Source organism: Chiloscyllium plagiosum, chromosome 4 (assembly GCF_004010195.1).
Source record: "Chiloscyllium plagiosum isolate BGI_BamShark_2017 chromosome 4, ASM401019v2, whole genome shotgun sequence".
NCBI lineage: Eukaryota > Metazoa > Chordata > Chondrichthyes > Orectolobiformes > Hemiscylliidae > Chiloscyllium > Chiloscyllium plagiosum.
In genome coordinates, this window is record NC_057713.1 from 122,991,451 (window position 1) to 123,018,714 (window position 27,264).

Consider the following 27,264-nt stretch of genomic DNA (forward strand, 5'->3'; position numbering starts at 1 on the left):
GAAAATGCAGAGGCATGGGATTGAGGGTGATTTAGCAGTTTGGGTTAGAAACTGGCTTTCTGAAAGAAGGCAGCGAGTGGTGGTTGATGGAAAATATGATGGTGGTTGATTGAAAAATGTGTTGCTGGAAAAGCGCAGCAGGTCAGGCAGCATCTAAGGAGCAGGAGAATCGCGTTTCGGGCATAAGCCCTTCTTTAGGCTTATGCTCGAAACGTCGATTCTCCTGCTCCTTGGATGCTGCCTGACCTGCTGCGCTTTTCCAGCAACACATTTTTCAGCTCTGATCTCCAGCATCTGCAGTCCTCACTTTCTCCTGGGAAATATTCAGCCTGGAGTCTGGTTACTAGTGGTGTGCAACATGGATCTGTTTTGGGACCACTGCTGTTTGTCATTTTTATGAATGACTTAGACGCAGGCATAGGTGGATGGGTTAGTAAGTTTGCAGATGACACTAAAGTCGGTGGAGTGGTGGACAGCGTGGAAGAATGTTGCAGGTTGCAGGGGGACTTGGATAAACTGCAGAATTGGGCTGAGAATTGGAAAATGGAGTTCAATGCAGCTAAATGTGAGGTGATTCACTTTGGGAAGAATAACGGGAAGGCAGAGTATTGGGTCAATGGAAAGATTCTCGGTAGTGTGGATGCACAGAGGGATCTTGGAGTCCATGTACATTGATCCCTGTAAGGTGCCACCCAGGTTGATAGTGCTGTTAAGAAGGCATGTGGTGTGTTAGGTTTCATTGGTAAAGGGATTGAGTTCCGGAACCGCAATATCATGCTGCAACTATACAAAACGCTAATGCGGCCACACTTGGAATATTGTGTACAGTTCTGGTCGCCCCATTACAGGAAGGATGTGGAAGCATTGGAAAAGGTGCAGAGGAGATTTACCAGATGTTGCCTGGTCTGGAGAGAAGCTCTTACGAGGAAAGGCTGAGAGACTTGAGTCTGTTCTCATTGGAAAGGAGAAGGCTAAGGGGGTATTTGATAGAGAGATAGAAGATGATCAGAGGATTAGATAGGGTAGACAGTGAGAGTCTTTTTCCTAGGATGATGACGTCAGCTTATACAAGAGGGCATAACTACAAATATAGGGGTGATAGATTTAAGACAGATGTCAGAGGCAGGTTCTTTACTCAGAGATTGGTAAGGGCGTGGAATGTCCTGCCTGCCAATGTAGTTAACTCAGCCACATTAGGGAGATTTAAACAATCCTTGGATAAGCACATGGATGATGATGGGATAGTGTAGAGGGGATAAGCTTAGAATAGTTCACAGGTCGGTGCAACATTGAGGGCTGAAGGGCCTGTTCTATGCTGTATTGGTCTACGTTTTATGGTACTGGGTGAGGGATAGTGGAGGGGGCATTGGGTGATAGGGGTAAATATTGTGAGGGTTAGTGGGGAAATGAATAATTTGGAGAGTTGGACTAATCCCCCTGAGAACCAGGATGGATCTCTAAAGAGTGAAACACAGTATCCATACAGTATAAACACTGTCTTGGCTTACCTAGGGAGAAAGCAGCCCCAACATTACCCACACACATCTCTGAGCAACGAAAAAACAACTATGTGAGGAACAACTACGTTTGGGTTGACAAAGTTGATAATAAAAAAGGTTTTACTTACATTACTATTACTGAGCTCCCGAGACAGAATATACAAATTTTCATTCATCATCAATGGCACTGGATGGTGATCAGTAAATAATGGTCAATAATCTAAATGTTTACCAAACCCAAATTAATTGGGTAGCCCTGACTTGGATTTCCTGAATCAAAGATGAAAATCTATCCCTTTGTTGACTTTTAAAAATATATTTTGTGCATATATGGTAGGTTATTAATGTTTATCAAGTGCCCCTCCTCTACAATTCTTAATGCACACCATTTAGAAAAATACCAATTTAATGTGCAGGTCAGGTGAATTGGCCATGCTAAATTGCCTGTAGTGTTAGGTAAGGGGTAAATGTAGGGGTATGGGTGGGTTGCGCTTTGGCGGGTCGGTGTGGACTTGTTGGGCCGAAGGGCCTGTTTCCACGCTGTAATGTAATCTAATCTAATCTAATCTAAATGTTCCTAGGCCAAAAGTGGATGACCTCACACTTCCCTGCACTGAACCCTACCTAACACTCTTCTGTTCACTCATCTCAATCTATCAACTTCCTTTTGCAACTTTCTAAACAATGTACTAACTTGATGCTATCACGGCAAGGTTATTTCATCCTTGCATTCAAGTTCAGGTAATTATCATACAGCATGAAAGCAACAAATGCTGGAGATCACTATGGGTCAGACAGCATCCATGGAGAGAGAGCAACCTAATGTTTATGCTGCCAGTTCTGATGAAGAGTCATCCAGACTCGTAATGTCAGCTTACTTTCTCTCCATGGATGCTGTCTGACCCATAGTGATCTCCAGCAGTTGTTGCTTTCAGTACAGATTCCAGCATCTGCAAGAATTTAGTCATAGAATCATAGAGATATACATCCTTCTATATCTTCTCTGAACTGTTTCAAGTTTCACAACATCTTTCCGATAGGAAGGAGACCAGAATTGCATGCAATATTCCAACAGTGGCCTAACCAATGTCCTGTACAGCCGCAACATGACCTCCCAACTCCTGTACTCAATACTCTGACCAACAAAGGAAAGCATACCAAGCACCTTCTTCACTATCCTATCTACCTGCGACTCCACTTTCAAGGAGCTATGAATCTGTACTTCAAGGTCTCTTTGTTCAGCAACACTCCCTAGGACTTTACCATTAAGTGTATAAGTCTTGCTAAGATTTGCTTTCCCAAAATGCAGCACCTCGCATTTATCTGAATTAAACTCCATCTGCCACTTCTCAGCCCATTGGCCCATCTGGTCAAGATCCTGTTGTAATCTGAGGTAACCTTCTTCGCTGTCCACTACACCTCCAATTTTGGTGTCATCTGTGAACTTACTAACTATAACTCTTATGCTCGCATCCAAATCATTTATGTAAATGACAAAAAGCAGAGGACCCAGCACCGATTCTTGTGGCACTCCACTGGTCACAGGCCTCCAGTCTGAAAAACAACCCTCCACCACCATCCTCTGTCTTCTACCTTTGAGCCAGTTCTGTATCCAAATGACTAGTTCTCCCTGTATTCCATGAGATCTAACTTTGCTAATCAGTCTCCCATGGGGAACCTTGTTGAATGCCTTACTGAAGTCCATATAGATCACATCTACAACTTTGCCCTCATCAATCCTCTTTGTTACTTCTTCAAAAAACTTAATCAAGTTTATGATACATGATTTCCCACTCACAAAGCCATGTTGACTATCCTTAATCAGTCCTTGCCTTTCCAAATACAGATACATCCTGTCCCTCAGGATTCCCTCCAACAACTTGCCCACCACCGATGTCAGGCTCACTGGTCTATAGTTCCCTGGCTAGTCCTTACCACCCTTCTTAAACAGTGGCATCACGTTAGCCAACCTCCAGTCTTCCAGCACCTCACCTGTGATTATCGATGATACAAATATCTCAGCAAGATGCCCAGCAAACACTTCTCTAGCTTCCCGTAGAGTTCTCGGGTACACCGAACAGGTCCTGGGGATTTATCCACCTTTATATGTTTCAAGACATCCAGCACTTCCTCCTCTGTAATATGGACATTTTGCAAGGTGTCACCATCTGTTTCCCTAAATTTTATATCTTCCATGTCCTTTTTCATAGTAAATAGTGATGCAAAGTGCTTCATTTTCTGCGGCTCCACACAAAGGCCGCCTTGCTGATCTTTGAGGGGAGGAAGTGAGGACTGCAGATGCTGGAGATCAGAGCTGAAAATGTGTTGTTGGAAAAGCGCAGCAGGTCAGGCAGCATCCAAGGAACAGGAGAATCGACATTTCGGGCATAAGCCCTTTGTGGGGCCCTATTCTCTCCCTAGTTGCCCTTTTGTCCTGAATGTATTTGTAAAAACCCTTTGGATTCTCCTTAATTCTATTTGCCAAAGCTATCTCATGTCCCCTTTTTGCCCTCCTGATTTCCCTCTCAAGTATATTCCTACTACCTTTATACTCTTCTAAGGATTCACTCAATCTATCCTGTCTACACCTGATATATGCTTCCTTCTTTTTCTTAACCAAACCCTCAATTTCTTTAGTCATCCAGCATTCCCTATACCTACCAGCCTTCCCTTTCACCCTGACAGGAATATACTTTCTCTGGATTCTCGTTATCTCATTTCTAAATACTCCTGAGATTTGCTTTCCCAAAAACATATGAACCCAGGCTGTAAGGAAACTAAAATAAATGAATTTGTATGGTCTTATGCACATTTGTTCACATTGAAAATTCGTTCAAAATTCCACAAAATCGCATATAAAGATGATCAGTCAGGATTTGGGAGATTTTGCATTGGGCTTTACAGTGATCATAGAATCCCTACAGTGAGGAAACAGGCTATTTGGCCAATGGAGCTTATACCAATCCTCCAAACCGCATACCACCCAGACCCACATCTCCACCTATATCTGTAACTACACATCCCTGGGCATTATGGGCAATTTAACATGGCCAATCTACCGCACCTGCACATCATTGGAGTGGTGCATGCTCTCTTAACTCTAAGGAGGAGAACAAGTTTTCTGGAAACTTGGCTGATTGGGACCTAACATAGGCAGTCCATCCTTGAAATAGTAAGTGCTAAAAGGAAAACAATGTTTCAGTAATCAGCACTTGTGAGTGAAACCTCAAAACCACAAAAAGAACAACGTTTACTGCCAGGAGTTCCACATATTGCATATTTCTTTCCTTTGATTAGTTAAGGAGCAATCAAAAATCTTTAATTCAAAACATATTGTCACAGAATTACTATAGTGCAGGAGGCCATTCAGCCCGTCATATTTGCACCAACTCTCTGAAGGACAAATTGCCACACTTACTCCTCATCGCACTACAGATCGACATTTTCAGAAAATCTGGTTCTCTCTAGAATGCCCAGTTGACCTTATCTCCTCCTACTCTCAAACAGTGCATTTCAGATCCTAACCACTTGTTGGGTGAAAAGGTTTCTTCTCATGTCTCCATTATTTATTTTACCAATGAAAACTGTGAGCTTTTGTTCTTGATTCTTCCACCAATGGATAAAGTTTATCCCCATCTACTCTGTTGAGACCTCTTATGATTTTTCAATGCTTCTATCAAATCTCCTTTCAAGCTTGTCTTGTCCTATAGTATGAACCTGTGAAGTAATTTTTACCTCAGAAAAACATACAAATTCTTCATTTAATAACTCAGTTATGCCCTTTTAATTTCCTTTTCGGTTTTTAATCAGCCTCACTCCTTCTTTTACCACTGTTTTGCTACCTATTTGCTCATAGAAAACAGTTTGAGATTCACTTCTGTGTGAGCCACCACTATCTTTCATATTCCCACTTTGTTTATTCATCTTTCAATTCCTGTCTTAACTTTCTGTATTCAACCTGGTTCTCAGTTGTATTGTTCACTTGACACATTTTTCACCTTTAATTTCTATCTCTTTCATCAACTAGGAAGCTTTGGCTTCCTTTGCCCTACTATTCCCTTTATTGGCAGAATACCTTGACTGTGCCCAAATTCTCTCTCCTTTAGGCAGCCAATTACTCAGTTCCCAATTTGTCTATTGAGATTTGATTCCAGCTTACCACTGCAGATTCATTCTTATCATACTTAAGCTGGCATTCCACTACTTAGTTATTCCTTCCCTTATTGGTCCCTTCTTCTTTTTGCAGAGGTAACCTAAATTTGAGGTGGCTAAGGGAATGGTGTGGGAAAGAATGGTTCCATTTCATGGGGCATTGACATCAGTTTTGGAACTGAGGGGATCTGTTCCGATGGGATGGTCTCCACCTGAACCGATCTGGAACCAGTGTTCAAGCGAAAAGGATAAATAGGGTGGTCACTCAGACTTGTGAGTCGGGGGGAAGGGAAAGGGAAAGGGAAAGCAACAGGAAGTATGATGATAAATGAAAAGGTAAGCAGCAGATTAGCATGTATGAAGGAGGGTTTAAGTTCAAGGCAGACTATGAAAGAAGCAAAAATGAAGGATAACTCAGGAGATATTAGAGATGTTGTGAATCATGATGGTAAGAGAGCTAGCATTAAGGAATTTTACCTGAATGCTTGTAGCATTCGTAAAAAGGTTGATGAATTAATGGCACAAATCATCGTAAATGAATATGACTTGATAGCCATCACGATGATTTGCCGATGACACTAAGATGAGTGGCAGAGTGAAGTGTGCAGAGGACTGTGAAACTTTGCAGAGGAACATAGATACATTGAGTGAGTGGGCAAAGGTCTGGCAGATGGAATACAATGTTAATAAATGTGAAGTCATACATTTTGTTTGGAGTGGCAGCAAAATAGATTATTACTTGAATGGGAAAAAGTTGCAGCATGCTGATTTGCAGAGGGACCTGGATGTCCTTGTGCATGAATCACAGAAGGTTGCTCTGCAGGTACAACAGGTAATTAGGAAGGCAAATGGAATTTTGTCCTTCATTACTAAAGGGTTTAAAAGCAGGGCGGTTATGTTACACCTGTACAAGGTGCTGGTGAGGCCACACCTGGAGTACTGTGTGCAGTTTTGATCTCCTTACTTGAGGAAGGATGGACTGGCATTGAAGGGGGTGTGGAGGAGGTTCATGAGGTTGGTTCTGAAGTTGAGGGGGTTGGCTTATGAGGAGATGCTGAGTATATTGGGATTATAGGTGAAAGTGAGGACTGCAGATGCTGGAGATTAGAGTCAAGATCAGAGTGGTGCTGGACAAGCACAGCACATCAGGCAGCATCCAAGGAGCAGGAAAATCGACATTTCGGGTGGGAGCCCTTCATCAGGAATGAGGCTGGAAGCCTCGAGGGTGGAGAGATAAATGGGAGTGGGGCTGGGGAGAAGGTAGTTGAGAGTGCAATAGGTGGATGGAGGAAGGGGTAAAGGTGATAGGTCGGAGAAGTCGATGGAGCAGATAGGTGGGAAGGAAGATTGACAGGTGGGACAGGTCATAAGGATAATGCTGATCTGAAAGTTTGGAACTGCAGTAAGGTGGGGGGGGAGGGGAAATGAGGAAACTGGTGAAGTCCACATTGATGCCCTGGGGTTGAAGGGTTCCAAGGCAGAAGATGAGGTGTTCTTTCTCCAGGCGTCCAGTGGTAAGGGCGTGGCGAAAGAGGAGGCCCAGGACCTGCATGTCCTCAGCAGATTGGGAGGGGGAGTTGAAATGTTCAGCCACGGGGCGGAGGGATTGATTGGTACGGGTATCCCGGAGATGTTCCCTGAAGTGAATTCAAAAGAATGAGAGGGTATCTTATAGAAACATATAAAATTATGAAAGGAATCGATAAAATAGAAATAGAGAGGATGTTTCCACTGGTAGGTGAGACTAGGACAAGAGTCCATGACCTCAAGATTAGAGGAAGCAGGTTTAGAACTGAAATGAGAAGGAACTTCAACACCCAAAGGGTTGTTAATCTATGGAATTCCTTGCCCAGGGAAGTAGTTGACGCTCCTTCAGTAATCACTTTTAAAGCTAACGTAGATACTTTTTTGAAAAATAAAGGAATTAAGAGATATGGTGAAAACGCTGGTAAGTGGAGCTGAGTTCATGAAAAGATTAGCCATGATCTTATTGAGTGGCTGAGCAGGCTCAAAGGGCTGCTCCTAGTTCTTATGTTCTTAAGTTCCAATGGTGACTGTTAAAGGTTCTACTGACACTTGGTGACAAATACTTCAAATCATACTGCATTTATATAAGCTGTTGAAAATGATGATGATTGTATAACGATGTAGTGCAATATTCTACACTCTTTAAAGGCTTATGGCATTAAAAACAAAAGTAACCCAAATCCTGTGAGATCATAGGTCTCAGGCTTAATAGATTGCAAACAACATCAAAGCTAAAGATGGCTAAAAAATGGTTTTATTTACATTACTACCTACTGATTTGCTAAGTTGGAATATACCAGTTTCCATTTATTATCAATGATACTGAACAATGATCAGTAAATAGTGATCAATAACCCAAGTGCTAATAGAAACCAAACTAATTAAGGGTAGAACATGATCTGAATTGCTCAATTAATTAGGGGCAGCATGGTGGCTCTGTGGTTAGCACTACTGCCTCACAGTGTCAGTTAATCCCAGCCTCAAGTGATTGCCTGTGTGGAATTTGTACATTCCCCCTGTGTCTATGTCGGTTTCCTCCCATAGTCCATAGATGTGCAGGTTAGGTGGATTAGCCATGTTAGTATGGAGGGATGTGTAGGCTGGATGGGATTAGCTGTGAAAAATGCAGGGATATGGAGGGGTTGGGGGTGCGGTGGAGGGGGAGGTGAGTCTGGGTAGTATGCTTTTCAGAGTGTCAGTGTGGACCTGTTGGGCCAAATGGCCTGTTTCCACACTGTAGGGACTCTATGGATAGACATTTACTTAAAAGTTAACTTACTAATATAGATCATTTATATATAAATTATGTACAACAAATACTTTCCTTCTCCAGTAATTTGATTACAAGGATCACAAGGTCAACACACTAAGAACATAACCAGTTAGAAGTACTGATAATATCAGTCATCTTCACCTTTTTTGTCAATGTTCAGCTCTGCTAATTTAAGGCTTAAATCGCTTGTGTTTACACCAGATGGAGAGTCCAGGATGTCATGCAGTGCATTTCTCCGTCCAGTCCTTCCTGAAGCAATGAAGTCTGCATACGAGGTTTCAACATCAGTCATTGCTGACAAGTTTCCACATAGCAATATCTGCAATCCAAGTACATCAACAAATAAGAACTTATTGGAAGAAGCAGCATAAAACTCCTGAGAGAGAGCTCCACATATTCGTGACAGCCTTAATTAAAATCTGTGTCACCCGAGACTTCACTGGTGTTTATACATAAACTTTGCATGTTTATGCTTTAATTGCAAATGTCACAATTATGAATGCCAGTACCCACAAGCCCAAATATCTCAGTCCTGAAGAAGTTGAACAAATGAACGAGTACAATATTTAGTTTATTTTGTAAATTATACCTCAATCAAAAATAAGCAAATGTTTTAAAAATATCCTAAAATTAAAAGCAGTTAGAAAATCATTATAATCTTTCAAGCCAATGCACAAAGGAAAGTTAAAAACCAAGCAACACCAGGTTATAGTCCAACAGGTTCATTTGAAAGCACTATGCCCTGTTCCTTTGAAGGAGCAATGCTTCAAAAGCTGGTGCTTCCAAATGAATCTGTTGGACTATAACCTGGTGTTGCTTGGTTTTTAACTTTGTCCACCCCAGTTCGACACTGGGATCTCCAAATCAGCACAAAGAAAAGGATGTCTTTTCCAATTGATTACTTATTGTTCTTAAGAAATCTTTAAGGTTCCTTGGCAGATACTTAACCTGTGTAATAATTGTTTAATTTGTACTGCTCTGTAACATTACAAGGAAACCAAATGATACTGGCAGAGAAAAAAAGTTTCCTTTTCTTTGCTCTTTAGATTAGTGATAAGAATACACAGGAAGTGCATTGTAAATAGAATTCAAAAGTTAAGAATTTCCAGACAATGGGACTGTTCTGGGAAGTGTCAGTATTGCTAGCAAAGAAATATCCAGAGTGCAGTGCAATAGTACAGGGTTTCATCATAAATAGAATGCAAAAGCTGTGAATTTGGTGAGAATGGGAATTTGGTGCAGAGCAGAAAGGGGTAATTGCTTTTATCGCAATGGTTTGTATAAGCTGGTGGCATGGGCATTTGAACATTTTGACTATTGCTGAGTACAAGTTAATGTGTAGAAAAATTTAAAAAAATCAAACTGGCAAGTGTATATAAAAATATAAACTAATCAAGACCTATACATGACAGAACAAGTTGTGTATCTGAACTGCAGGATGCGGAACTTTGTAAACAGTTTGATTTTCCTGAGCAAACGTACTTGCATTTGATGTCTTTGTTATATAATGGGGACCAGCAGAAGGCCAGGCAGATGATGGCATCTTGAAGTATGAGCTGTCCATAGGGGATAGGTGGAGGAGAAGCATGGTAGTTTGAGGATTGATAGAACTCTTTGTGAACAGGACCCATCATCCCACATGGTATGTTTCCAACCTGGTGCCAAAGAGAGGAACACCTCAAACTGGTTTAAAAGGATGTGAAGAGGAAGGGGAGAGTCCAGTCCTAAGCATTGTTTGTTCAGACAAACAGAAAAAGGGGGCAAGAAATCCGCCAGTGACTAAGAAGGTGACCTCAGTAGGTTATAAACGTTCCCATTTGTGATTTGGCACAGGGATAATCAGATTAGGGAGGTGAATACCTGGCTGGAGGAGTGATGTGGGAAAGAGAGGTTTCATTTCATTAATTTCAGGTAATTGTATTGGGACAAGGAATCAGGGAATTACCTGAATCTGGCTGGGGCTTAATAGAAGGGATAAACACAGTGGTCAGAAGGACCTTAAATTTAACAAGTCATTCAGATGGAAACAATATCAAAGCGGTATTAATAAACTTTAAAAACAAATAGACAAGCACAACAGCAATCAGAAACTGAGATCAAGGAACAACAGGTAAAGGGGAAGAAAAATTGAAATAAATGTAAAGTGTTAAAGCTTGGACAAAGAAATAACAAGTGTGTAAGTGCAATAGTGGAAAATGGTGTCCCAAGTGCAAATGTATAGGTATAAAGAGGAAATTGAATGTACAGCAGTCACAAATTCAACTAGGAGGATAATGACAGGTTAGCTGTTACTTGGACATGTGAAAATAACACAGCAATGGGAATAAAAACAAGCCAGTGTATGAGCTGTGTAGGAATACTCATGGACAAAGATGAGAGTAGTCCTAAAGGAAGAGTGCTAAATTGGGGGAAGGCCAACAGTAGCACAATTCGGCAGGATCTGGGGAATGTGGATTGGGAACAGCTGTTTGAAGGTAAATCTACATTTGATATGTGGGAGGCTTTTAAAGAGAGGTTGATTAGAGCGCAGAACAGACATGTCCCTGTGAAAATGAGGGACAGAAATGGCAAGGTTAGGGAACCATGGATAACAAGTGAAATTGCGAGACTAGCTAAGAGGAAAAAGGAAGCATACATAAGGTCTAGGCAACTGAAAACAGACGGAGCTTTGGAAGAATATGGAGAAAGTAGCACCAATCTGAAACGAGGAATTAAGAGGGTTAAAAGGGGTCATGAAATACCTTTGGCAAACAGGGTTAAGGAAAATCCCAAAGCCTTTTATTTGTATATAAGGAGCAAGAGGGTAACTTGAGAAAGGGTTGGCCTACTCAAGTACAAAGGAGGAAAGCTATGCGTGGAGTCAGGGATTAATGAGTACTTTGAATCGGTACTCACTGAGGAGAGGGATATGACAGATGTTGAGGTTAGGGATAGATCTTTGATTACTCTAGGTCAACTTGGCATAAGGAGGGAGGAAGTGTTGGGTATTCTAAAAGGCATTAAGGTAGACAAGTCCCCAGATCCGGATGCGATCTATCCCAGGTTACTGAGGGAAGTGAGAGAGGAAATAATTGGGGCTTTAACAGATATCTTTGCAGCATCCGGTTGAGGTCCCAGAGAACTGGAGAATTACTAATGTTGTCCCCTTGTTTAAGAAGGGTAGCAGGGATGATCCAGGTAATTATAGACTGGTGAGCCTGATGTCAGTGGTCGGGAAGCTGATGGAGAAGATACTGAGGGATATAATCCCTTTACATTGGGAAGAAAATGGGTTTATCAGTGATAGGCAACATGGTTTTGTGCAGGGAAAATCAGGTCTTACCAACTTAAGAGAATTTTTTGACAAAGTGACAAAGTTGATTGATGAGGGAAGGGCTGTAGATGTCATATACATGGACTTCACTAAGTTGTTTAATAATGTTCCCCATGTTAGGCTGGTGGAGAAAATGAAGTTGCAAGGGGTCCAGGGTGTACTAGCTAGATGGATAGAGAACTGGCCTGGCAACAGGAGACAGAGAGTAGTAGTGGAAGGATGTTTCTCAAAATGGAGAACTGTGACCAGTGGTGTTCCACAAGGATCCATGCTGGGACCTCTGTTGTTTGTGATGTGCAGTGGAAACTTGATTATCCAAACGTGATGGGCGGGCAGTATTTCGTTCAGATAATCAATTATTTGGAAAATCGATTACATGCTTTCCTCTGGGGCTTGGAGTTTTTAAAGTCTGCTCCCTATTCAGGAGACTGCAGCAGCACACAGCGCGTGAGGCCCCACCCCCAACACAGCCCCTGGCCAACCCGGCACCCCCCGGCCAAACCGGTCCAACCCTCCCCCAGCCCGGTCCAAGTCTGCCCCCCCCGCCCCCATCCTGGTTCAAACCCGCCCCCTGCCCCCAGCACAAAGCGCGTGATTCCCTGCCATCCCCACCCCCATCCCGTCCACCTCCTGTCCCTCTCCAGGGCATCCGGACTGCACACCAACAATAAGACTGCCGCTGCTGCAGCTGCTTCTGTTGGGTAAGTCTCCAAATAGCAAATAGTGTGCAGACACAGCCACAGCCACAGCCACAGCCACAGCCACAGCCACAGCCACAGCCACAGCCACAGACACAGCCACAGCCACAGCCACAGCCACAGCCACAGCCACAGCCACAGCCACAGCCACACATACTGTTTTACTGCAAATATTTGACAGGTTCCACGTTTGCCCTTCACAGGACAATGTTGGAGAGATTATTCCTGGGAAGCGGGGGTGGGGGGGGGTGTGTTAGGGTACACCCCTCTGTAGAACTCTAGGGAAAGTGTGGGGAGAGAGAGAGAGGGCAGACAGTCATTTTGAGAGGGTGCCTGTTTAATCACTGTAAACAAAAGATGTGATCACTGGTGGAAACACGTCTTTGCTGTACTGTTTCTATTGGGACCTTGACATCTCCTTCGGATAATCTGATTTTCTGATCATTGGTATTCGGATAATCGAGGTTCACCTGTACATAAATGATCTGGAGGAAGGTACTGCTGGTCTGATTAGCAAGTTTGCAGATGAAACTAAGATTGGTGAAGTAGTAGATCGTGAAGGGGACTGTCAAAGAATGCAGCAGACAATAGATAGATTGGAGAGTTGGACAGAGAAATGGCAGATGGAGTTCAATCTGGGCAAATACGAGGTGATGCATTTTGGAAGATCCAATTCACGATCAAACTATACGGTAAATAGAAAAGTCCTGGGGAAAATTGATATACAGAGAGATCTGGGTGTTCAGGACTATTGTTCCCTGAAGGTGGCAATGCAGGTCGATAGAGTGGTCAAGAAGGCATTTGGCATGCTTTCCTTCATCGGACGGGGTATTGAGTACAAGAGTTGTGAGGTCATGTTACAATTATATAGGACTTTGGTTTGGCCACATTTGGAATACTACATGCAGTTCTGATTGCTACATTACCAAAGGGATGTAGATGCCTTGGAGAGGGTGCAGAGAAGGTTCACCAGGATGTTGCCTGGTATGAAGGGTGCTAGTTATGAAGGGAGGTTGAGTAGATTAGGATTACTTTCATTAGAAAGACAGACATTGGGGGGGACCTGATTGAGGTCTACAAAATCATGAGAGGTATAGACATGGTGGATAGCACGAAGCTTTTTTCCCCCGAGTGCAGAACTCAATCATGAGGGGGTCACGAGTTCAAGGTGAGAGGGGAAAAGTTTAAGGGAGATATGTGTGGAAACTTCTTTACACAGAGGGTGGTGGGTTGCCAGCGGAGTTGGTAGAGGCACTTTAGATGTATCTGGACAGATACATGAATGTGCAGGGAGCAGAGGGATACTGATCCTTTGAAAATAGGTGACAGGTTTACATAGAGGATCTGGATTGGTGCAGGCTTGGAGGGCTGAAGGGCTTGTTCCTGTGCTATAATTTTCTTTGTTCTAGGAAAGACAGAAAAGGTAAAGGGAAAGGAATAGCCTTCAAGGTTGGGGGTGAAGTTTCTTCACTGTGGGGAAAGGATGTCACAAAAGGTAAATAGAGCAGACACTGTCGATGTAGAAATTTTAAAAAATGGAAGGGCTTTAATACTTCCTGTCAGCAGGTGTGAAATATATAAATGCAGAGAGTACACAAGCATGGAGCTAAAGCAATGTAGCAATATGGGTATTTTAATTTTCATTTAGATAGGCATAAGCAGACTAGCGCATGGCAGAAGGTAATGAATTTCTTCAGTCTGTTGACGATGTCAGAACTTTCTACAATTGCAGCATAAACAACCAGCCGAGGAGCATGACAAATTTCACTTAGTAATGGTTCATGAGTCAAATGTTAGTAAACAGCCTGATAGTGAATGAGAATTTATCTAATAGTGCTTGTAATATTGCAGTGTTTGAAAAAAATGCAAAAGAAGTAAGGTTCAAGATTTAGGTAAAACTGACTTCACTGCTATCAGCCAGAGACTGTTCACAGTAGACTGAGTAAATTTGCTAATGGGTAAAACGACAGAGGATCAGTGGGAGGTGTAATTTAATATGATATGGAATCAGTTTATATCCCAAAGAGAAAGAGCTTTACTCGCCAAAAACAGCCATGGACAAAAAAAGAGATAAAGAGAACATAAAACTGAAATAAAAAGCATACGAAATGCAGAACACAGCACAAATTATAGCAAACAGCATAAATCCTGGCAAACAAGAAAGATGTACAGTTCACAAACAGGTTCTAAATGTCACAGAATTGGAATAGGAGGAGAGATCTGCATGTGAAAACACAATCATAACTCATTTTTTCAATGAATACATTCAGACAATTGTCAGGAGCAATACAATGGGCCCAATGAAAACTGATAACAGTGATACGAAGCTGCACCTTACTGTTGCTGACTGTGTAGTAGTTGTGTCGAGTTTCTTTCTTTGTGTTTCACTGTGAGGCTATTGATTTCTCTCTCAGTACATTACCAAACTCGCTTCATTAACTACCCACCCCGGCTTTACACTGTGCCTCTTGACTGACTTCAGCCCTGGCTTGCCACTTGCCTTTCCTGGAATTAACGGTGGGTGGGATATTCCAGAATAGATCATCATGTCTGGCACAAGCACCCGCTTTAAAAGCCAGTTGTACAACCAGACAGCGTTGTCAGTCTGGAGCTGCCCTGTACAGTTCCTGAGATTTCATCCAAATGTCACTGACATGGGGAATTTGTTGCCCTGCTTTGTGGGCAGGGGCCTTAAGGCCCTGGTGGGCATGGTGAGGCAGAGGTCAGACATCCTCTGCCCCCAAGATCAGCAGAGGATGGAAGTGGGGATGAAGGTGATAGGTCAGAGAGGAAGGTGGAGTGGATAGGTGGGAAGGAAGATTGGCAGGTAGGACAGGTCATGAGGATTGTGCTGAGCTGGAAGGTTGGAACTGGGGTAAGGTGGGGGGAGGGGAAACGAGAAACTCGTGAAGTCCACATTGATGCCCTGGGGTTGAAGTGTTCTGAGACAGAAGATGATGCGTTCTTCCTCCAGCATCAGGTGGTGAGGGAGTGGCGGTGGAGGAGGCCCAATACCTGCATGTCCTCGGCAGAGTGGGAGGGGGAGTTGAAATGTTGGGCCACGGGACAGTGGGGTTGATCATGTGGGTGTCCCGGAGATGTTCCCTAAAGTGCTCTGCGAGGAGGACTCCAGTCTCCCCAGTGTAGAGACGGATACAATAAATGACATGTGTGGATGTGCAGGTAAAACTTTGATGGATGTGGAAGGCTCCTTTGGGGCCTTGGATGGGGGTCAGGGAGGAGGTGTGGGCACAGGTTTTGCAATTCCTGTGGTGGCAGGGTAAGTTGCCAGGAGGGAAGGGTGGGTTGTTGTTGGGGCGGGGGGACCTGACCAGGTAGTCATGGAGGGAACAGTCTTTGCAGAAAGTGGAAAGGGGTGGGGAGGGAAATATATTCCTGGTGGTGGGGTCCATTTCGAGGTGGTGGAAATGTCGATGGATGATGCGGTTTATGCGAAGGTTGGTAGGGTGGAAGGTGAGGACCAGGAGTGTTCTGTCCTTGTTACGGTTGGAGGGGTGGGGTCTGAGGGCGGAGCTGCAGGATATGGATGAAATGCATTGGAGGGCATCTTCAACCACGTGGGAAGGGAAATTGTAGTCTTTAAAGGAGGAGGCCATCTGGTGTGTTCTGTAATGGAACTGGGAGCAGATACGGCAGAGGCTGAGGAATTGGGAATATGGGATAGCATTTTTGCAGGAGGTAGGGTGGGAAGAGGTGAAACCCAGGTAGCTGTGGGATTCGGTGGGTTTGTAAAAAATGTCAGTGTCCAGTCGGTCGTCATTAATGGAGATGGAGAGGTCCAGGAAGGGGAGGGAGGTGTCAGAGATGGTCCAGGTGAATTTAAGGTCGGGGTGGAATGTGTTGGTGAGGTTGATGAACTGCCCTTATGAGGATCTAGGTTGGCTCAAGGTGAATGAACACTATGAATGTGTCAGAAAGGCTAAAGTTGCAGACTTGGGATCAGTCAATGAGCTGATGGATGTCCCTGCTCCAAATAGAAGACAGATGGTGGTGGTGGAGGGTTGCTTTTCAGACTGGAGGACTGTGCACAGTGGCGTACCACAAGGATCGGTATCGGTGCTGGATCCACTACTTTTTGTCATTTATATAAATGATTTGGATGTGAGCATAAAAGGTATAGTTAGTAAGTTTGCAGATAGCACCAAAATTGGTGTGTAGTGGACAGTGAAGAAGGTTACCTCAGATTACAGATGGGCCAATGGGCTGAGGAGTGGCAGATAGAGTTTAATTTAGATAAATGCGAGGTGCTGCATTTTGGGAAAGCAAATCTTAGCAGGACTTATACACTTAATGGTAAGGTCCTGGGGAGTGTTGCTGAACAAAGAGACCTTGGAGTGCAGTTTCATTATTCCTTGAAAGTAGAGTCACAAGTAGATAGGATAGTGAAGAAAGCGTTTGGTATGCTTTCTTTTATTGGCCAGAGTATTCAGTACAGGTGTTGTGAGGTCATATTGCTACCGTACAGGACATTGGTTAGGCCACTTTTAGAATATTGCATGCAATCCTGCTCTCCTTCCTATCAGAAGGATGTTGTGAAAGGGTTCAGAAAAGATTTACAAGGATGTTGCCAGGGTTGGAGGACTTGAGCTATAGGGAGAGACTGAATAGGCTGGGGCTGTTTTCCCTGGAGCGTCAGAGGCTGAGGGGTGACCTCAAAGAGGTTCATAAAATCATGAGAGGCATGGACAGGATAAATAGGCAATGTCTTTTCCCTGGGGTGGAAGAACTAGAAGGCATAAGTTTAGGGTGAGAGGGGAAAGGCATAAAAGGGACCGAAGAGCCAACCTTTTCAAGTGGAGGGTGGTACGTGTATGAAATGGGCTGTCAGAGGAAGTGGTAGAGGCTGGTACAATTGCAGCATTTAAAAGGCATCTGGATGGGTATATAAATAGGAAGGCTTTGGAGGGATATGGGCCAAGTGCTAGATTAGGTTAGGATATCTGGTCGGCACGGACAAGTTGGACCGAAGGGTCTGTTTCTATGCTGTACACCTCTATGACTCTATGAGTGAGCAGAGTCCTTGCAGCCACATTATAACGATAGTTGCAATATTGCTCAGTGTTGTAACATTGAAGTGCAGAATTCCTGATGAAGGGCTTTTGCCCGAAATGTCGATTTTCCTGCTCCTCAGATGCTGCCTGACCTGCTGTGTTTTTCCAGCACCACTCTAATCTTGACATTGAAGTGCAGATTGGAGGCATTAATGAGGGTTATGAGAGGCTGGCACATGCCAGATGTCAACGTTCGTGCACGTGCTATATGTTTGGCCAGTGCCCATGAAGCATGCCCAAGATGTTGGTGCTCTGTATCTAACACAGAGGCCCTTTGGGACAAGCAGTGAGCGGAAGTTGCCATGTAACTGCTCTGACTTCTTTGTTGAAAATTCCTGACATCTAGTTTTTTTCATTGTGTCTTGGTAAGACAGCAAGCTGAAAGTTAATGAGGTGATTTGCGTTGTTTTAAAGGCATTTAGCAAGCAACAATTCCCCTCAACTGGCCACTCACCACTGCTAAGTGAGGAACTTGACTCACCACTTAGCAAATGCAAAACAGGTGGAGAGATTTACTCCTGGCATCAACCTAAGTCTTGGGGGACATTCTGCGCAATTCGACCACAAATCCCACAAAAGTGCACATTATTTAGGCCTGATTAAGATGCAGCTATTGTGGAGGGGAACAGGATACTGATGGCTATATCAAACAAATCCTAGGCATCTGCATTTACAGTTGTGGAAGAGGTCAATGCCAGATGTCCCATTTTTCTTGGACTTTGTCCATGTTGTTTTCAAAGCTTTTAGATCTTCTAATCCTCAACCTCACACTGTCTCACATCCCTGTATGTATCATGCCCTCATACCCTTCATGTCAACTTCATACATGCCATACTCTCATGGCAATTCATAACCTGTTATTACATACATAACCATTCACTCAATTCTTACTATGGGCAGAATCTACACAGCGATTATAAAATATAATTATAATCTAATAAAAGTCTTATATACATGTGAAAGAAGAACAAATTCTCATTCACAAAACACCATTGGAAGATTTTAAGTATGCTCAAGTATTCACTCGGTTATAAAATCAATTAAGCTTCTGTTCAGTAACCACATGAAACTCAGATAATCCTTGAATAGCCTCTTAAAATCTCATTAAAATTTGAAATCAGCAGCTGCCTGAGAAGTGTTTGTGGTCCTTTTGAAGTGCTCATAATGGGCTAAACAGCAAAAACAGTCTTTGGAAAATGACAGGAATTGGATCCATTGAAATTGTATGGACATATTATGTTTTCTTTTCTAGGCTATACCAAATGGCCTGTCAATCAATGCACTGCAGTGGCATATCTCATTTTCAATGACAGCTGAAGCTGAGTACTTCTGAATTATTTTTAAGGCTGGAGACTGAAATTACTTCAGATTAGCCTCTACCCAACTTTCAAGGATGCTTGTATTTCCTCCGTAAAATTGTGACTCACACACGGTACACCACTCCATACTTGTGATGCTAAGGCATACAAGAATATAGGCCAAGTGCTGGAGAATGGGGGCGAGAATAGATAGGTGGCTGTTTTTGACTAGTGCAGACTCAATGGGCCGAAGGGCATTTTTCTGTGATGTCGACCTCTATGAATCTAAAACTCTTACTGCAGGGAAAATGAGGGCAGTTGAACCTCTGCACTAATTTCAAATGGCTCTGTTGAGTCTGTGTTTCCCACCAGCATGACTCATATCCCACGCACCTTCCACTGCTGACAAAACTGGATCAGCTGGAAATTAACTTGAGACCTTTGGAACTAGGCTCTGTTTGTTAAAGGTTCTTGCAGTCATCCTAACTCTGTGAAAATCCAGGCCTGGGTTTCTGAGAGGATGTCTCACAGAGAGTCATAGAGATGTACAGCATGGAAACAGACCCTTCAGTCCAAACCCATCCATGCCGACCAGATATTCCAACCCAACCTAGTCCCACCGACCAGCACCCGGCCCATATCCCTCTAAACCCTTCCTATTCATATACACATCCAAATGCCTCTTAAATGTTGCAATTGTACCAGCCTCCACCACATCCTCTGGCAGCTCATTCCATACACGTACCACTCTCTGCATGAAAAAGTTGCCCCTTAGGTCTCTTTTATAAAATCTTTCCCCTCTCACCCTAAACCTATGCCCTCTAGTTCTGGACTCCCTGACCCCAGGGAAAAGACTTTGTCTATTTATCCTATCCATGCCCCTCATAATTTTGTAAACCTCTATAAGGTCACCCCTCAGCCCCTGACCCTCCAGGAAAACAGCCCCAGCCTGTTCAGCCTCTCCCTGTAGCTTAGATCCTCCAACCCTGGCAACATCCTTGTAAATCTTTTCTGAACCCTTTCAAGTTTCACAACATTTTTCCGTTAGGAAGGAGACCAGAATTGCACACAATATTCCAACAGTGGACTAACCAATGTCCTGTACAGCTGCAACATGACCTCCCAACTCCTGTACTCTGACCAATGAAGGAAAACATACCTTCTTCACTATCCTATCTACCTGCGACTCCACTTTCAAGGAGCTATGAACCTGCACTCCAAGGTCTCTTTGTTCAGCAACACTCCCTAGGACCTTACCATTAAATGAATAAGTCCTGCTAAGGTTTGCTTTCCCAAAATGCAGCATCTCACATTTATCTAAATTAAACTCCATCTGACACTTCTCAGCCCATTGGCCCATCTGGTCCAGATCCTGCTGTAATCTAAGGTAACCCTCTTCGTTGTCCACTACACCACCAATTTTGGTGTCATCTGCAAATTTACTAACTGTACCTCTTATGCTCGCATCCAAATCATTTATGTAAATGACAAAAAGTAGAGGATCCTTGTGGCACTCCACTGGTCACAAGCCTCCAGTCTGAAAAACAACCTTCCACCACCACCCTTTGTCTTCTACCTTTGAGCCAGTTCTGTATCCAAATGGCTAGTTGTCCCTGTTTTCCATGAGATCTAACCTTGCTAATCAGTCTCCCATAGGGAACCTTGTTGAATGCCTTACTGAAGTCCATATAGATCACACCTACTGCTCTGCCCTCATCAACCCTCTTTGTTACTTCTTCAAAAAACTCAATCAAGTTTGTGATACATGATTTCCCATGCACAAAACCATGATGACTATTCCTAATCAGTCCTTGCCTTTACAAATACATATACATCCTGCTCCTCAGGATTCCCTCCAACAACTTGCCCACCACTGAGGTCAGGCTCACCGGTCTATAGTTCCCTGGCTTGTCCTTACCACCTTCTTAAACAGTGGCACCACGTTTGCCAACCTCCAGTCTTCCAGCACCTCACCTGTGACGATCGATGATACAACATCTCAGTAAAAGGCCCAGCAATCACTTCTCTAGCTTCCCACAGAGTTCTCGGGTGCACCTGATCAGGTATTGGTGATTTATCCACCTTTAACCATTTCAAGACGTCCAGCACTTCCTCCTCTGTAATCTGGACATTTTGCAAGATGTCACCATCTATTTCCCTACAGTCTATATCTTCCATATCCTTTTCCACAGTAAATACTGTTGCAAAATATTCATTTAGTATCTCCCCCATTTTCTGTGGCTCCACACAAATGCCGCCTTGCTGATCTTTGAGGGGCCCTATTCTCTCCCTAGTTACCGTTTTGTCCTTAATATATTTGTAAAAACCCTTTGGATTCTCCTTAATTCTATTTGCCAAAGCGATCTCGTCCCCGTTTTGCCCTCCTGATTTCCCTCTTAAGTATACTCCTACTTCCTCGATCTATCCTGTCTATACCTGATAACGAGAGTATCTGCAGAAAACTGGACACACTCAAGTAAACACTTCTGGCCATTGTAGTAAATATTTGCGACATCAAGCAGAATGACACCCAAATGTGTGTTCCTGATTGCTGAGGCTCCGTAATGCCAGAATCAGAGGTTTTGAGGTGAGGGCACTAAGGACATTGGAGAGCCCTCCACAACATTACGCAACCCTCCCACCACGCAATTTATGAAAACCTACCCAATTGCTCTTTTAGGTTAAAACTTGGTCGTGTTGATAGCTGAGAGGCAGAGAGGCTGATGGAGTTCCTCAAATGGTAATGGACGATGTCTACTTGTTGTGTTTTGTCACCCCTGCTGGGGCTCATAAATTCCACTGCGGTCCCTGTACATGGGCTTGTGTTAATTTCTGTTCAAACTTCATAATCAGGAAGTTATCCCTTATATGCAGACTTTCATGATATGCACCACAAAGGCAAAATCCTTGCCTCCTACCATTCTAAAGAAACTGGGCATGTTAAAGTTTTCTGGCAGCTTGAAAAATGCATCCAGACAGGAAATTGCAGGAAGTAAGACGACATTGTGGATTTTATAGAAATAGAACAGTACAGCACAGGACAGGCCCTTCGGCCAACCATGATGCCATTCTACACTAATTCCATCTGTCCGCACAGGGTGCATGTCCCTCTGTTCCTTGCCTGTTCATGTGCCTGTCTAAATGCCTCTTAAATGTTAATCTGATATATTTTTTAGAAAAGGATTGTAAACATTTTGGGCAAATATGCTCTGTAGCCCAATTTTGACAAGGAATTCTCAAGACTCCCACTCACAATAAGACTATTGTATAATGCATGTACGTGGGAGGGATTCTCAAAAATGCATCTTTTAAATGAAGAATAGCACCTCCTATGAATACTGGAGATGGCATGAAAAGATAGAAATGGGAAAACAAATAGTTTACCAGAAGAATTAATTTTAGGAAAATAATCCAAATGGTTATAAGTAACATGTTTATAACATGTCATGCCATATAAAAGAACAATTTGATGCTTCTTTGAAAATGAATGCAACCGTGCACTTCTGATATTGTGCTTACAGCCTCGATTTGACAACTCTCAGGAAGAAGCAGGTGGCCTGTGGTACTGGTACAACAGTGATTCAGAATGGCACGGTGCCAAGCAGGAAGAAGTCAAATACAAATATTGTACTCTCTCTAGTCCTGTGCTCAATATTCTCAATTCTCAATATTAAAACCTGAGTCTGATGCTGTGTTCATCCAGAAATTGCACAAAGTTCACCTTCCAGTAAGGTTTTTCAAAGAACAGTCATGAGTCTCGTCTACTCTGTTGTGTTTCTGAGCTTGGATTGCTTGCAGGATTGTTTTCTGTAGTATGTCTTTCTCTACCTTTTCATTTTCATTGTGAAATCCAATTCCCTCTATTGTAAAGAACCAATTTCCCAAATGACCTTCGCCTTAAATTAAAACCGAACGAAATGTGGATGCTGTATTAAGAATGAAAGCGGAGAGTTGTGAAGGAAATGCTGTGAAGGAGAGACTGGTGGGCTCATTTCAGAATGTCAATCAGAAACAAAAACAGAAACTGCTGGAAAAGCTCAGCAGGCCTGACAGCATGTGAGGAGAGAAATCAAAGTTAACATTTCAGGTTGAGTGACTCTTCCTCAGAACTGACCTTCTCCTTAGTCTATGAAGCAAATATTCTAAACTCTGTAGGTGGGGGCTGAAAATAGCTTCAATCGGATCAAAGCCAGAGAAAATGAGGGCTCAACTAAGATTATAAACTGGATAGTCTGACAAAACAGTGTGAATGGAGGGATCAAAGAATATGATGGAGTGGTAGAGTTGGATGTTATTTGCAAATAGGTTGAAAATAATGAATTCAGAATGAGTATTACCAAGAATTAAAACTAAATAAGGAAAGAATGAGGCCATGGATAGATACTAAGGGGAAACCAGAGGTGGCAATGTCAGGATGTAAAGATTATAACAAATACAGTACTGTGGCTATTATTTGATAAAAGAACTGCAGTGAGAACTGAGAGAAGTAAAAGGATAGGGTGCTCACACTCGTCATTGGTTGCAGAGAAGTCCAGGAAAATGAGGAGAACAATGCATCATGATTACAGTCTTGAAGAACATCTTTTATGGTTCATTATGATCCATTTCTGTGCTGCGTTAGGAATGAAAGCAGAAAGTTGTGAAAGAAATGCTGTGATGGAGAGAGCTGCTAGCTCAGTTACGAAGGATGCACAGAAACGAAGGATTGGAAATGGGGCGAGAGTTAACAGCAGAAAGTTCAGACGAAGGTTTTTAAGGAGAGTAATAATGGTCACAGATTTCAAAAGGGAAAAATATCAGCTGAGAAAGAACTGTTCACAATGGGAGATAATCTGTCAGCTAGAAAGGAGTGAGCAATGAAATGAATTTCCTAAGGACTGGGATTAAGGGAGTTAAATGTCATGGATAAAATAATTTTAAAGACTGAAGGGGGCACAGGAAGAGAGACAGAGAAAGAGACATGGGCTGAGGGCTAAAATAGAAGAGAATTATAGAAGAATTAGTGCACGTAAACAGGAATTGGAATAGCTGGTCTCAAATAGAGTGAAATACATGATCGCTTCATGTGAGTGAGGGTAAAGAAGCCAAGAGAAGTCAGTCAGTATCTGACAAATAGTTACCTCTGCCTTTCAGAGCAATGATAGAATAGTAGTTGGTTTTAGCCAAGAGGGTGAAGGGAAGGAGAGATTTTTGATACGTTCAATCAGAGCTGGTGATGACTGTCTAAGTCAATTGTTTGCTCATATGAGGGAATGGAGATAGAACCAAGAAAATAGGAGCATTAGATAGGAGGCAGCTACTAACACATCAGTACTGACATGTCAGATAAGAGGAAATTTGCATCTTGTTTTGCAAACAAAGATCTGGAGGTCTTGGTGGATAAGACGCTTCAGAGGAAGGAAGTCCCTTCCCTCAGAACTAAGAGGAGGCCACATCACCAGACCCTACCAGCCTGGTCTGAGGTTGCCACCTAGTCCAGTGTAGTCTCAACCATCTGGAGGAACAGCTAGCAATGCCTCAAGCAAATCAATGACCTTCTCCACTCCACCAGGGTAAGTGCCACCATCTTCCCTCTGCTATCTCACACATACTCTCTCTCTTTTACTGCACTGACCTCCCTCCCACTCAGCTGTTGACCTGGAACAGCATGAAGACATAATGAAGAGAAAGAAAGGAGACCATGTTCTGAGAGCATGTAGGGAGCACGGGTGGGAAGTCACAGTAAATGCGCAATCACATTTGTAAATATATATACACTTTTCTTCACTATATCTACCTGTGTCTGTCTCGCTGCTACCACAACATTGAAAGTACAGAGCCCAGCCATCCTTGGCACTGCACGGGGTTTGATAATCCAAAGTATGAAGTGAGCAGCTCTTGCTCCATGTGCAGGTGATGGAAAAATGGCAAGACATTGCCATTTAGTAAGTCGGGTGAATCTTTACTGGTGGCAAAACCTTGCTTGTGCATTACTGCCACAGTGGGATTGATGTGTAAATTTGCCAGTTATGATGGAGAATGCTTGCACAATGGGATTGACATGTAAATTTGTTAGTTATGGTGGAGAATGCTTTAAAATGGCAAGCAATTGCCATTTAGTAACTTGAGTGAATATTTACTGGTGGCAAAACTTTGCTTATGCAGTTATGATTGACGTGTAAATTTGTCAGTTATGGTGGAGAATGCTTGGAGCAAGGATGTGCTTGAGGTCCACACGTATTGCCTGCAGGGGCCTGTATCATGCTGTGCCCTTACAAGGGCCTCACATCACTTGAAATTGGAGCTTCCCTCCCTCACTGAACAATACACTTACTGCTGCCACTCCATTGTGGTCATAGTCATTTTGAACATGTTAAAAACGGATTGTTGGGTCCCAGGTAAGAAACTATTGAGTAACTCATCCAGGGTCTGCCCATTTCCAACTGGATGTGATTTGATTTATTACTGTCACATGTCCGAAGATTCAGTGAAAAATATTGCTTTGCCTGCCAGGAGTACAAATCACACGAGAAGATGGGATTGAGGAGAGGTGAGGGTGAGGCCAGGTGAGCAACAGTAATGGGAAGCAAAGCCTGATGGGGGGTATGAGGCTGGAGGGAAGACGATGCAGGAGCCACAAAGGTGGTAGATGGGGCAAAGAGTGGAGGGAGAAGAGGGACTGAAGCCAAGAGCAGAGCAGTGGGGGAAAGTCATGAGAACACATGGGACACAGAGGAAGAAGTCTGTGGCAAAGAACATTGAAGTGAAATTAATAATGTTAAACAAATATATACCTTTGAATGAAATTATTGTAAATCAGTCCACTTTAAGTGGGAACTTAAAATTAAAACAGAAAGTGCTGCAGAAACTCAACAGATGAGGCACCATCTGTATAATGGGGAAATGTCAAGTAGATTGTAAGGGTTAAGTTTCATGGAAACTCTGCTGGTCATCTGCAGAATTGTTGGTAGATAGTGAAGGGAAACAATGGTCAAGACTGATGGGGTGTGCACCTTTCCAAGGCTCTTCTTCAGTGGACATTCACACAATCTCATGTGGAGTGGAAATTTGCTCAGAACAGAAAAACTGTAAGAATGGAGAGCTAGGGTTGGACTGTGTGAACCCTGGATTAGATTTTAAAAACATATTAAGAGCTCCTTGCTCAATTGTCACCCAATGCCTCTTGATTTAAGTAGATTGCTAAGAGTGACTTAATTGTAACACTTGAAAATTGACCACTTTTGCACAATGTCAGAGAAGATGGAAGGAAGGTGGAAAGCTGCCAGAAATAGAAAGCAGGAGAAAGAGAGAAAGGCAAAAAAAAGGTGATGTACAATGTTATGATCAAGTGGTACCTGATTCTTAGTCTCAGAATTCCGTGTGCAAATGGTATTTTCTGTCATTACTGCAACTCCCAAGCTTCTCAATGGCACACTAAGCCAGATCAGATATTGGCCAAGTTTGTTATTAGTGCTTTGTTGTAGTTGCTAGGCAACACCATAGCAACTTACAGTTACATCTGCATAAGCACAAAGATGGAATGTTACTTTATAATATTGGCTGGCATCAGCAATTGATTCTATCATGAGTCAATGGGTATGCACTGCAATCAGCTGCTGGGCACAAAGTAGTGAAAAGCATACTAATTTAGAAGTGTGATGGTTTGCGTTTATTGTGTGCATATATTGGTCCTACTAGTAATTATCAGAAATTCCCAAGGCTAAAAGCAAACTTATTGAAGTTTGTTGCTGATGAGCAGAAAAAGCTCAGGTTCCTTTATTGACAGCTTGCTCCCCCAAATCCAAAGGTGCTGCAGCCTTACCCTTCTTCACTGCAGCCTTGTTTAATTCCCCTGCTCAGGACTGGTCCGAACACTATTGCCAGCTAGGCAGCCTGCCAGGTATGTTATCTACAGTTGGTGGAACCCCTTGGGGAGATCCTTGCACTGGGAGTGCGTGCTGAATATGTTGATGAGGCCCAAGATTCAATGTCCATTCATCTTCACACCTCCTCATCCTATTACCCTGATGTACTTCTGCTCTATTATTCTAACGTAAGGTATGATTTATCTGGTTAGCATGCAAAACAATACTTTATATTGCATCTCGGCATATGTAATGATAATAAATCAAATCAAACATGGCTGGTCATACAGTGCTAAGAAAGCAGGTACAGACATGAGTTGCTTTATTCTGGTAGTCGAATCTGGGTCACTCGCCATCTGTACCGAGGGATTGAATTTTCCAGGGCATTCCCTCCCACTCATCTGCTATAACTTTAACAGAAAGGACATGGAAATCCTGGGAAATGGCAGGCAGATGGGGCCTAGCTAATGTCACATTGAAAAGCTCTTCACAAGTGCAGTATTCCTTCCATACTGTATGAAAGGCTCAATCTTGATTGACCAAATATTGCAAAGTGTGCCCTGGAAAACATGGCCCTAATGAATCCAG

General features: G+C 43.0%; 1 protein-coding gene across 2 annotated transcripts in view; it reads right to left on the reverse strand.

The window, feature by feature from the left end:
- pkia (cAMP-dependent protein kinase inhibitor alpha) overlaps nucleotides 1-27,264 on the reverse strand; it is a 140,516-nt gene that overhangs the window by 7,292 nt on the left and 105,960 nt on the right. The window contains exon 4 of one of the 2 annotated variants that reach the window (XM_043689119.1): nucleotides 8,579-8,770. The exons of the other annotated variant lie outside the window; for it this stretch is intronic. Coding sequence (XP_043545054.1) covers nucleotides 8,579-8,743 — 165 coding nt within the window. The 5' untranslated portion in view covers nucleotides 8,744-8,770. Of the gene's footprint in view, nucleotides 1-8,578; nucleotides 8,771-27,264 lie in introns of those variants that run through there. 2 annotated transcript variants of the gene reach the window in all.